Raw genomic sequence first — 12,882 nt, 5'->3', positions numbered from 1 at the left:
TAGGGACTGAGTTGGCTATCTGGCTTGCTGTGGAAGTCCTTAAAGTATTCATAGCCTGTAGGGACACAATAATACCAGGTGTGTTGTGAAAGGAGGAAAATGGGGTTACTGCAGAAGAATGGCTAGTAATTTGTGGGACCCAGGGGCTGTTTCAGGTGGAAACGAGGAAGTGGAATATTTTTCACAGGACAAGGGATAGGTGAAGTGTTGTGGAATTGTGGGTGGGAAAAGGGGTTGGGAGAGCCAAAATATATGGAGATGAGGAAAGGTATGGAGATGAACTAGTATGAAAGGCCCAAGATTTAGATTAGGTCTGGTGCCATACACTTGGAACCTACTAACAGAGACTTCTTAGGGACTGATGCCCCACTCCTTCTTTCCCACAAGCTTTAGCTATTTATAGTCATCAGGAGCTGACAAAACTAATTGAGGTGCCTGAGGGGATGGGCCCTCAGAGCAAGTTCAAAAGGCTGCAAGGCACCTGGATAGGGTGGTGTCTATGACAGGAAGCAGGAGGGCTGGAGAATGAATAAAGGGGTCAAGGAGCGATCAGAGTAAATGGGAAGGCTGTAGCTGAACAGTGGTGCTTGAGCCAGCTCATCCCCCTGCTCCATAATACCTTCTCTAGTGTGAGAGACACAGGTGACGAGAAGCCTAAAAGGCAAGGGAGACATCTAGTCAGATCAATACATAGGAAGTGACAAAGGCCCACCACATTTAAAATATCTGTAAGTAACTGCTGTTTTTCTGACTGCCCTTGTACTGAGCCAGGACTTACAGTAAAACAGCTCTTTTTTTCTCTAGAAAATTCTTGGCCTCCAATGTAATGCCCACACCCCACCCCAAAAGAAGTGTATAGAATCAGATTACAAACAGCAGCAGTGGTGATGAGTAAATCTAATCATATTTAATCCAAATGGTGTCAGCTATTACAGTGATGACAGAAAAATGCTCAAAAGCAGGAATTAGTTTTAGTACCACCATTTACAGTCTTTTTTCTATTTTGTTTTCACCTAAACTATGAGACACTCACCGTGAGGTTTATTCAAAGTATTAGTCTGAGAAACTTGTCTCCAGTTATATGCTTTTCTGTTACAACTGATACCAATTCCATCTTGGCTTGGCTTACTATTTAAATGCTGCTAGATGGTAAAATGACTCGACTAAATTATCCAGACTCAGATTTGGTCTTTTGCCACAATGAAAGCACTATAGAATGCTCGCTGTAAAAGTCATCCCTTGTTTTGTTGAAAAGGGATAACCAAAAGAACCCAAAGGAAACCAGGCAGACTTTAATTTTATTTTGAGGGGGAAAATATTGTCAAAAGGGGGTGCTTCAAGTGAGACCTCTTCCAAGATTTGACAGCCTGTGTATATATTTCTTACAGTAAGAAATGTATTCCCTATATATAAACACAAAATTATGCTCTCTTCCTGCAAACAATACCAAACGCAGTACTACTCATGAGTATAATCTACTGCAGGCTAGAGTACTATTTGTAGTATGTACAAATGTAGTATGTACAAATTGACTTAGCAATATATTGAAAGGCATATCCATATACACATTCTCATTTTATATACATACTTAAAATGGATGAATGATTCCTACTTCCCTGTCTTCCCTTAGCATTAAAGAACATTAAAAATATGGCAACTTTTTGTAGTGCACCAAAACATACATTATACTGTCAGTACAGGTTCAAAATACAGATAATATTTTCAAATAGTTTTTTATATTACACAGATTATGAATCATTGGTAATGTACTTTTCACAACGTAACTGGTACAAAAATGAAAATGGGTTATAAAGGATGTGTAAATCTAAATAAATTTGTCTTTTGCTATATTACATTAAATTTAATTCAAAAGAATACCTACCTACCTCTTAGATAGCATATTTCATCCATAGTGCTCTAAGCACTTTATAAATAAGGTCTATACCAGTGATGGGCTGCACACGGGCCGCAGGTTTCCTATCAGGGTACTCTGATTGCGGGCCGCGAGACATTTTGCTGACATTGCCCATCTGCAGGAATACCACACCGCAGCTCCCAGTGACCACAGGTCTGTTCCTGGCCAATGGAAACTGTAGGAAGTGGTGGACAGCATATCCTTGCGGCCCCTTCTCCTGCAAGTGCTGCTTCTCACAGCTCCCATTGGCTGGGAACAGAGAACCATGGCTACTGGGAGCTGCGGGGTGTAGTGCCTGCAGACAGTCAATGTCAGCAAAATGTCTCGTGGCCTGCAATCAGATTACCTTGCTGTGCCGCAGATTGCCCACCACTGGTCTATACTATCATTCCTTTTAAAATGCAGAAAATGAGGCACGGAGGTAAACTGTCATGCCCAAGACTATAATATAGGCCCTAGGCAGGTTTCTGTTTAGTAAAGTTGGAAATATAAGCTTTTTTGGGGTAATATTATATAATATGAAAGCTAGTCTCTCTTCTCACTAGACAAATGTTCTTACTTTTCCTACAAATGTAAGTGAATTTTAACATTTAGGAAAAGGAAGGTAATGGCAATGGCTTGAGCTAGGCACAGTTCAAGCTTTTTCAGTCAGTTCTTTCCAGTGCACCTCAATTTTAACTAGTAATATTTGTGATTCCACTTTTAACATATCTACTCTGTCTATAGATACCACCATGACTGCTATTTCTTCTAGGACCACCTCTCAGCACCCTCTCTAAACAGAGGCATAGAGAAGCTCCCTCTTCCAAGGGAGTAGTTACCCCTTTAACATAGCTGCGTGATGTCTTATATGGGCACCTGAGTACTTGTTGGTGGCAAGTTTGTTGCCTGATCCTCTGCTGGCATGAACCTACTGAAGTTAACATCACAACATTGATTCAGGCTAGCTGAGGAGCTGATCCTGGGTATTCACTACTTGGAATAATATTCAGTGAAATATGCTTAATACTTCTCGCCTTCTCAGACTTCCAAACAAAAGTAGATATCCCCTCAACAGACAATAGCTAGTCTCTGAAGCGCTCAGAATGGGATCTGCAAAGAAAGAGTGCCCATTTCCTCATCCACACAGAAGGCACAAGATGTAGGGTTTTCCTCATTGTACTTTTTGCATAAAGACTTCTCATCCCTGTGTTTGGCTGAGCTCTTCATAGAAGTCCAGAGAAACAGAGAAGGAGCTTTCTCAACCCTTAGCTAAAGAGGTGAAGTGTTGAATCATCCCTCTCAACAGCATCAGGCATTTGGGGAAATGATGGTCACCAAAAAAAAAAGAAAAGGGCAATTAAAAAACATTTGTTACTTGTGATATCAATCTCACTAGTATTTGAGACATCTAAGGTCTTCCAGGAACAGGGTAGACAAGACTTGAAGTTTCTTATGTGAAAAAAACCACTAGAAATAAGAAATGAGGGTAGACAAAGCAAAGCCCCCTCACAGAACACCCACAAAAACAGCAGTTAAGACAGGAGGGTCTTACTCTGCTGTAGCAGGTGAATAAGGGCAAGAACTGACTAAAGGGAAATCTGTGGATGAAACCCTCAGCTGCCCCTGCCATTGTTTTGCAAAGCACAAACATGCCTGAAACCCAGACCAAATTTCAACCTTTTCTCTCCACCTGAAGAGTCTGGAGCTATATTTTTTGCTTCCTATGCAACGTAGCATAAGAAGTGGGGAGGAGGGTTAGTAGAGAGAGTATGGGAACAAACAGGCAGTATTGTTGCTTAGATAGTGAGCTCATTTCCATTAGTATCTCCACCTAGCAGCTTCATACTTCTCTCATGCATCAGTTTGACCTTGTCACAGTGTAGATTGGATGGATACCCAGATGCAAACTCCATTTCTAGAAATTAAAAGCTACAGCACTATCTAGTTTGTCTCTACATCCATGTGCTGAAATTTATTGGTAAATATCATTGGCACAACCCTAAAAAGTTTGCTTTACAGCTGTACAAACACTGTGTACCTGCAAATTTTCCAGCCACTGAGTTAGAGTCCTAAATAAAGCCTACCAAGTCCTATAAAAATATGAACTCACTGGATACATGTGAATTTAATAACTGATTTCTCTTAGGACCTGTGATAATTTCAGCATCTGTTTGAAGCACTAATAGCACCAAGTCTAGAGCTCTGCGCCATGCCTCCACCTTGGGTGTAACATTGTCATATATCTTTACAGCCTCCTCGGGTTTAGTTGAAAGACCAAAATCCACCATGAGCTTATCTCCTTTATTGAACTCTTTCAGAATATATGCTGAAGGAGAACAATAGTCTGCTGCTTTTTTGAGATGATGCTCAATGGAAGCGCTTGCTTCAAACTCTGATGCATAATGAGCAGTGTTACACATGACTCTTGAAAGGTACTGATGCCAACCGCTTGCCAAAGCTTTAAGTACAACTGGTTTATACTGTGTCAACGATTTTGTCAGCCAACAAGATGACATGTAAAAATCCTCTGAAGGTTTTTTATCTGGTTGCTTTAAAGATTGTTCTTCAAGCTTTTTCAGATGACTGAGGCACAACAGTTCAACAGCACCACCTCCAGGAAAAACTTTCTGGTCAGTTAAAGCATGATGCAGGCGATAAGCACAAGTCCAGAACTGATCTTCAGTGATTTGCATCTTTGAAGTTACTGTGCTACTAAGCACAGCTGTTACCAGATGAATTCCTTCAGCCTTTATACTGATTGGCACTTTGTTATCCAATTCCATTGTGCTCAAGTCACCAGTTCTCCAGAAATCCACCCAGACACTGCTACCCACGCAATAACTATCTACCTGGGAAAGGTATGTCACCAGCTGCACTCCTGTGCCCTTCCCAAAAGCATGTAGCACATTGAGAGTTACTGGATTGATTATCAATATGTTATTCAGGATACATCTTTCCATTAAACTTTCACACACATTTCCTTTTACCAAAACTAAATTTACTTTTGCTTGTATTAAAATATCTAACACATAATTTATCCATAAACTTTCTGAGCTACTTTCTTGTAAGCCTACATTTTCTGATATTGTTCTGACATTTGATGGTCTATTAAATCCCAAGTGACGATACTTTTCTGTTAGATCACCATCTACAAGAAGAATCTGAAGCGGTCTATCCTGAAGTTGCTTGGTAACAGTGGCTTTCTCTGGTGATACTAAAGTGATATATCCCGGACACACACAAGAATAATGTTCAGACAATCCTGGTAAACAGCATGTCACAACTTCTGCAATATTAAATTGAGAAGAACCTGTGTGATCAGCTACTTCTTGTTGGCATCTGACAATATCCTGTACCAATTTCATGCTAGACTGATTCCCATGGCTAAGAGCCATTGCCAACTGTCTAAAATCATTAAATTCATAAGGATATGCTGCAGGCCCAGTGGGAGGACCCCCAAAATTGTCTACTTGGAGTGAACAATGTTTTTTTCCTGGACTGTTAAAGTATCTACTATGAGTTAATCTTGTTCTTTTGATATAGCTGGATGCAATCAAACTGCTTCCAGGAACTGCAGGCATAGTTTTATTGCCCACTGGTTCAACCAATGAGGGTGTTATATAGTCTGCAGGGCATAGGTGTGAATTCAAACATCTCTTATGAGGATCGCAAGGGCTTGCTTGATGAGAGTGAAGGCCTTCAGGAATACTTTCTTCTTTAGATACAGGAACCTCTTTAAGAATATGCAGAAGAGGATTTAAAAAATGGTTAGCTCCAATATCAGGAGTTTTAGTTTCAATAATTTGGGGCCCCAGACTGCTAGAAGTGAAGTGAATGGGAACAGAATTAGGCCCTTTATATAAATCATGTACTGATAGCTGAAGACACTGGACTTTTTCACTGCAAGAGTTCAGTCCTTCAGACATCACAGATACTATTAGTGAAAAAGGAACATTCTGCTGAAGGCATTCAAGTACAGCACTACTCCATGCACCAACAAGAAACAACAGGGTAGTCATTCCAGTTTTATATTCTTTGTTCTGTGCCTGAATTGTTTCATTAAGCAGCTGTCCCACTGCACTAGTTAAATCCAAACTTTCAAGAAGTCTAACTGCAGAACAAGTCAAAACACTCTCACTGGTGCTTTCATCTACAACAAATTTATATGATTTTACTGGCCCTAAAAGTGTTCTTCCTATTGATGCTAAAGATGAAAGCTGCTGAAGTCCAATGTGACGTCTTCTGTTCATATTTCTGAAAGCCATGATCAGCAGTCAATATCTGTGAACAAAATACAAGTTTATTGCTTCTGTCCTTATTGCACTAGACTTCATACTTCACAAAAAATTAACAGCACACAGTGTATAATTAACAAAAATTAACTGAATCCCAATTGAGTGAAGTAATTTTACGCTGCATGTATTGTATTATCAGATGCTCATGTCTGACGCATGCAGTTGTTGAAATGTTGCACTGCTAAGACATTACAGAAGATTTTTTCCCCAAAATTAAAAGCTTTTAATTTTACCCTATAAATCAAGTATTTTAATAAAACAGATCAGAATTAATCATAAAAAAAGACCACCACTCCTTAAGACTAAAACCATTCCTCTCCCGACTTCTTTTCTTATGTCAAAACTTGCATTTGTTTTGTCTTATTCAGAATGCATGTTGTGAGGGCTGGAAACATATCTTGTCTGCAAACACTAGTAGGCGTAGGTTTTACTACCTTTAGTGATACCACTGACTTCAAACTGAGCTGGAAAGGGACCAACTACCATATTTCTCATGAAGATATTTCATTCCCACTAAGTGGCAGGCTCTCCAAACACAGTCATGAAAAAATGGTTTAAAGCAGGGGTTCTCAAACTGGGGGTCGGGACCCCTCAGGGAGTCATGGGGTTATTACATGGTGGGGGGTCACAAACTGTCAGCCTCCACTCCAAACCCTGCTTTGCCTCCTGCATTTATAATGGTGTTAAATACGTTTAAAAGTGTTTTTAATTTATAAGGGGGGGGAGGTCACACTCAGAGGCTTGCTATGTGAAAGGGGTCACCAGTACAAAAGTTTGAGAACCACTGGTCTAAAGCCACACTTTTTTATGCCTCATGAATAAAATAGAAAGATTTTACAGCTTGGACTTCAATGGCACTGCTCAGAGAAATAAACAATTTTAAATCACTTCATTTAACGTGTCAAAACGGAATGCCTTCTCTTTCCCTATATAACCTCTCCACTTCACAGCCTCTTTCAGTGCTGAAACATCCGCTCTCCTCCCTGTCACTCAGGCCCATAAACTGGTAGTCCCTCTTTGACTCCTCCTCACTTGCCCCAAACGTTCAGGCCATTTACAAATAATACTGCTTCTCCCATCACAATATTTCTAAGGGCATGTCTACACTGAACATCAGGAAAGTTAATTCACAGTGAATTAAGCCAAAGCAAACTAAGGTCACTTTACTTCTGACCAAGAGCATCCACACAGGGGTTTAGTAAGGTTTAACTAATGCAATTTAAAGTCACAAGTTCAGTTATCTGAACTTTCCTGAGTGTCCCTATGTAGACATGCCCCAAGATCCAAAAACTTTCCCCACTGACCCTCTAGCTAAAATTCTTGTCCAGCCCCTCCTAATCTAATCTATTACCTTCTTTCTACTCTTTGGACTCTCTGACACCCACATAATCCCCCCTCCACATTATATAAAATGACACTGCTAAAATCATCTGCCTTGTTTGTTGTTCTGACTGTGTCACCCTGTCTTTGAATTCCTCCAATGACTTACCCTCCTGTCCCATAGTCAAGATCAAGCTTTGTGTTCTCACATAACTTTGCCTTTGCCATTTATGCATCCTTGTTCCTTTTCATGACATCCCCTGTCCCCCTTCCATTCCATTAACAAGGCTGCCTAGTAAATTCAAGGCTGCCTAGTAAAGTTTTAAAGTTCTGCATGTAAGACAGCAACATTTTTACCAGTTCATTTATACATTTGTTCCATGCAATGTCTCTGCAGGCCACAACAACGAGTCAGAAGTAACTTGCCTCTGAACTAAGGCTTAAAGGAACCATTGAAGTTTGAATTGAACACAGAACTTTCTTTTAGTTTATTTAGTAAGACTTAAGTAAAACTTAAATCAGTTCTAAAGGAATCACTGACTCTGAATCATTTTATTCCACACGTCTCTAATTATTGTGATTATTTTTAGCGTAGGATTTTAAATAAGCAACTCATTTTAACTTCTGAAACTGTACTGAAGAGGGATGGGAAGGGAAATGTGCACCTAAAAAAAGAAAAAAGGCCTAAGTGTTTCTGGCAACTTTTCTTGGCAGCCTCTTGGGGTAATAATCTAGGCTTGTCATGCTATATATCAGTATTTTCCAAAAAATATCCTCCTTCTTCATTAGTGTCAAGTATCAGAGAAGTAGCCGTGTTAGTCTGGATCTGTAAAAGCAGCGAAGAGTCCTGTGGCACCTTATAAACTCACAGACGTATTAGAGCATGAGCTTTCGTGGGTGAATACCCACTTCGTCAGATGCATGAGTGGAATCCTTAACAATTTTACCAGTTACACCATTTGCCAGTTACACCATTATTTATTTATCCAGACACTGTGGCGAATGAAGACAGACACAGGGATGGATTTTAAGCAGCAGGCTGAAACTTCATTAAACTTGTGAGGCACTTGCTGTCCAGTCACCCATACCCTCACATACCAGACATTTTAAATGGTTTCAGTGCAGGAGTTACAAGGCTCCTACCATATGAACCAATAACTTAGAGCAGACCCTCTCAGCTTAGCACTAGAATTCAGCTCACTCTTCTGAATCCTATCAGTACCTCCACCACCCATGAGGGGGACAGAGGTTACTAAATGGTGGTAGGCATCAGTCCATGAAGGCCACAAGGTCTTCCGCATCCCATCAACACAAAGCCCAGGTCTTCTACTTCTGGGAATCATTTTAAATGCACTGGAAAGTGGCTGCAAGGTGCAACAAACTAACATCGCTATCAACTACCAAGGCATAAACTCACTATAGTGTGTGCACGCATGGGGGTTCTCCTGTCGCTGTAGTTAATCCACCCCCCCAAGAGGCAGCAGCCAGGTTGATTGAAGAATTCTTCCATTAACCTAGCACTGACTACACCTGGGGTTAGGTTGGCTTTTTCACACCCTTGAACAACAGAGCTGGGTTGACCTAACATTTTGGTATAGACCTGGCCTCAATCCTGTTTCTATTTTACCTAAGTGCACCTCCAGAATGCTGAGAGGAAGAGAGGGAAAAAAACCTCTACCAGAACTATGAGAATTTGGCCCCAAGAGAAGAAAAACCCCTTCCTGATCCCCAGACAGGCAACTGGTCAGAGCTGCAGCATCTGCAAGACACAGCTGTGAAAATATACTTACAGGTAACAGGGTGGGGCTGTTGAGCAAAAAGAGGCTCCGCCTCGGCCAAGCTAGGGTTTAAATTATGAAAGGGGAAAATGAGAAACCAATCAGCTTCCCTCCTCTCTAGCTGGCCAGTGAGTAGATAAAGCCTCTGGAGGGGGGGAAGGGCCACTCCTGCAACCCCCTGCCCCATGAGTGTTCTCTCTGTTTCTACTGGGACTTACCCAATCACCAGCAGTCCCATCAAGTTTTCTGCCCATTGAGGAAGATGTGCCTGAGTACTGAACTGTGCTGCTGCATGGGGGTTAAGAGGCACCATGGTGCTGTCTATCAGATGAGATGAAAAACGAAAGTCCAGCGATTTGTGATAAAAGACACTGCAGCATATTCTGTAAAACAGAGGCAGTTGCACTAGCGCTATGGTCAAATTCCAACACTGTCAATTACAGGCTGTTCACCTAAAGTTTCCCCTGATATTTCAACTGAAAAAGGTAATCCTCATTTCCTGTCCTAAATCTTGACTGCTGCTGTAAAATAGATGCTTCATTTCACCCTTCAGGGTATACTAGAGATGTGAAGTAATCCCTACAGTGCTTTGTATAACTTGTAGATCACTTCATAAAGCAATTTGGGTATCTTTTGCTTGAGACATTTTATTTAAAAGATCCAGTGATACTCATTTTTGAGCTATAAATGCTTGTAACTTTTTTTCTTTTCCACCATGCATACATGTACATCCGTGATAACCATAACATACAAGTGACTGTAACACAGGAAATCAACATGTGGTACAAGATATTGCATTTCGAATTTAGTCATTTCATATTTCTTCCTCCCCTCTTTCTCCACCCATCCAAAAAAAAAAAAAAAAAGTTAGTTTGGGTTATACTTTCAAGTTACCTAAATCAGAAAAGGCCAGGGAAGAGTGAAGAAAGAAAAGGAGGAAGACCCTGTAAGATAATGAACGAGTAAGAGGTGGAATTGTCTATGGAGAAGCATCAATGGAGAAACTGAGGCCTTGTCTACACTGCAAATGCCTTGCCAGCATAGCTATGTTGGTATAGCTATGCTGGCAAAGACCAGTAGTGTAGACACAGTATATGCCAACAGAAAGCCACCTCCAAGTGACATCAGCTACCCCGACAGAAGCACTTGTCTGTCAGCACAGCTGCATCTACTCTGGGGGTTCTTCCAGAATAACTATGTCACCTAGGGGATGTGATGTTTTAACTAGCCTGAGACTCTTTGACTGCCTTAATGTGTTTCTACCAACCCTACCTGTGCACTGACTTACAGGACCAACTCCACTGGAAAGCCTATCCTCTGTAAATAGCCGAGCAGAAGAAAACTCTTTTCTAGAAAAAGAGTATGTTTCATTGCATCATCTTTTTTGGCCTAAAATGTGCAGCTTATTTTTACAATCTGAAATAGAGAGACTGCATGTTTGTATTACTTTGCTTTGCTTTCCCCAGTAGCATCTTAATCTTTAAAGGTATTTCTACACCATAAAATTTTGAATCAATTTTCCAGCTCTTAGTATATCATCATGAAGTGTTAGTAAAAACTGCCAAATTGTCTGTACATAAGTGCACATACCCACCCACACACCCATTTGCTAGCCCTGGTGCAGCTGCAGTTACTGGAAAACAGGCAGCTGAAAAATGTTTTAGTTTACTATGACCCATGCAGAGTAACAGCAGTTCCTTATCCCATCTACCTCAAGCATATTGCTATTTGGAGACTGATAGTTTCTCATCAATTTTTCTGGCTAGAGACAGGGGGCTTGTCTACACTTACAGTACTGCAGTAGCTCAGCTGCACTAGTGCTTCTGCAGTGCCTAAGGAAGATACTACCTACACCGACTGAATAGCTTCTCTGGTCAGTGTGAGAGCTGGTGCCTATGTTGAAGGGAGGAGCCCTCCCGTTGACATAACACAGTCTGCACTTGGAGTTAGGTTGGTATAATTGCATTGCTCAACTATGTAGTTATTTTATAGTCATAAGTTGGCAGTGTAGATCAAGCCTGAGTCCTAAAAGACTGCATTCCTTTTTCATTTGAATATATACTTGGGCGGTTAGCCCAAGACATCACCCATGCCACCACAGCCCCCCTTTTATTTTTAGCATACTTGTTTGGGTGGAGTTAGTGTGGGTCTAGCTAGCTGCTCTGTGAAGCACACTCCCAGCAGTTGTGTAGACATACCTTATTACATCCCTAAGCCACCAGCAGGTGCAGAGAAGGGGGACTGTCTCTGCAGGAGCCTCTTATGCAAGGTGTTGCACAGTGGCAGTACCATAGCCAGTGAGGTTAATCCAAGGGGTGATTATCGCTAGTTGAAAACTTGTCCCTAAGTCCTTTAAACATTGCCAGAGTGGCATAAAGGGGGATACCTAGCTCAGTGGAGAATTGCCCCCTCCTTTTTTTATTTTTATATTTTATTTTAAATTAATGTCTAGAACCTCAAGTTAAATTTTGCAACAAGGATGGTAAATTCCACAGTATCTCAGAAGAAAGGTGACTAGATAGCAAGTGTGAAAAATCAGGACACTTTTGGGGGAGGGTAAAGGAGGGGCATGGATGTATAGTTGCCCATATAAAACAAAGCCCCTAATAACAGGATGGTCCCAGTAATAGCAGGACATCTGGTCACTCTATCTTAGAAACACTGGACCCTGAATAGGTGCATAGGCCTCAGACTGCCTGGAGTGCTGCATTCCTGACTCTGCCTGTTTGCAGGTAAGGAAGGTATTCTTCACAAGCTCAATCTGCAGGGCACGTGACAGCCTCTCATAAATTGTTGTGGCCAGTGACCGAGTCTCAGAAGCCTGCATTCCTTTTCCCTAAAGGAGGGTCTGCAGCTCTCAAACACACAGGGAAACAACTGTGTACATTGTATCTGTTTTAAAAAATGAGAGAGCGCGAAGGAGCAAGTTGGCTGAAGGTGATTAGATACTAGAACAGACTTTACTCATTAGCAGAGGCCTCCCCCAACCTAGTCTTGCCAAGCGCACGGCCTATCTACTATTGTACCCAAGTCTCAAGGAGGAAACTACATAGCCCCCCAGGCGGATTCGCTCCCAGGAATGGCTCCTCCTAGACCAGCCCCTTGGAGCCGCTGCTAAGGTGTCTCGGCGGGGAGGCGCTCTTCGCAGCCCATCCTTCGCAGGTGCTGGCCCCGCCGAGCATGCCCCCGCAGGTGCTGGCCCCACCGAGCATGCCCCCGCAGGTGCTGGCCCAGCAGTGGGCTCAGAGACGGCTGCAGCACACGGATCCCCGCGGGAGTGACGAGCGCTACCCCCGCCCGGGCTGTTGTTACCGCAGCTGGGAAATGGACAAACCCCACTGGCCGCAGCAGCTGGAATCCGTGTTCAGCCGATTGGGCCCTCAACAGAGGCAGGGCCGCCCTGCACTACTGACCGCTCTCCGCCGCCAGCCCCGCTTTCGCTCTCCCCACGCGCAGGGAAGGCCCCGGGCCGCCCGCGGGGGAGGGTCATTCCCGTTCTAAACACGTCCCAACAGCCACGCACGCAGCGCGAGATTTCCGTCGCTTCGGGTAAGCGCATGCGCCCAACCTCCCGGAGGCAGCTAAAGCGGGA

General features: G+C 42.4%; 1 protein-coding gene and 1 pseudogene across 5 annotated transcripts; one reads left to right on the top strand and one right to left on the bottom strand.

Annotated features, from left to right (window-relative positions):
* Positions 1-902: 902 nt before the first annotated feature.
* On the bottom strand, positions 903-12,824 carry BBS12 (Bardet-Biedl syndrome 12). 5 transcript variants are annotated; one of them, XM_050946405.1, is made up of 4 exons: positions 12,704-12,824; positions 9,509-9,673; positions 9,303-9,352; positions 903-6,178 (listed from the first exon to the last, which is right to left on the bottom strand). In XM_050946405.1, exon 4 carries the CDS (start codon positions 6,160-6,162, stop codon positions 3,988-3,990), a length of 2,175 nt encoding a protein of 724 aa, XP_050802362.1. In that variant the 5' UTR covers positions 6,163-6,178; positions 9,303-9,352; positions 9,509-9,673; positions 12,704-12,824; the 3' UTR covers positions 903-3,987. The 5 variants fall into 5 exon arrangements, with proteins under 5 accessions (XP_050802362.1, XP_050802361.1, XP_050802363.1 ...); XM_050946404.1 differs by lacking the exon at positions 9,303-9,352; XM_050946406.1 differs by lacking the exons at positions 9,303-9,352; positions 12,704-12,824 and adding an exon at positions 12,625-12,696.
* LOC127048536 (uncharacterized) lies at positions 11,559-11,734 on the top strand (annotated as a pseudogene).
* Positions 12,825-12,882: the final 58 nt, after the last annotated feature.

This window comes from Gopherus flavomarginatus, chromosome 3 (assembly GCF_025201925.1).
Source record: "Gopherus flavomarginatus isolate rGopFla2 chromosome 3, rGopFla2.mat.asm, whole genome shotgun sequence".
NCBI classification, from domain to species: Eukaryota; Metazoa; Chordata; order Testudines; family Testudinidae; genus Gopherus; species Gopherus flavomarginatus.
Note: the sequence above shows the minus strand (reverse complement) of the source record. Positions and strands in the feature narration are given on the sequence as shown.

Excerpts from the sequence above, each read along its gene's own strand:
- BBS12 (XM_050946405.1), bottom strand. The coding sequence starts at position 6,162 with ATGGCTTTCAGAAATATGAACAGAAGACGTCACATTGGACTTCAGCAG.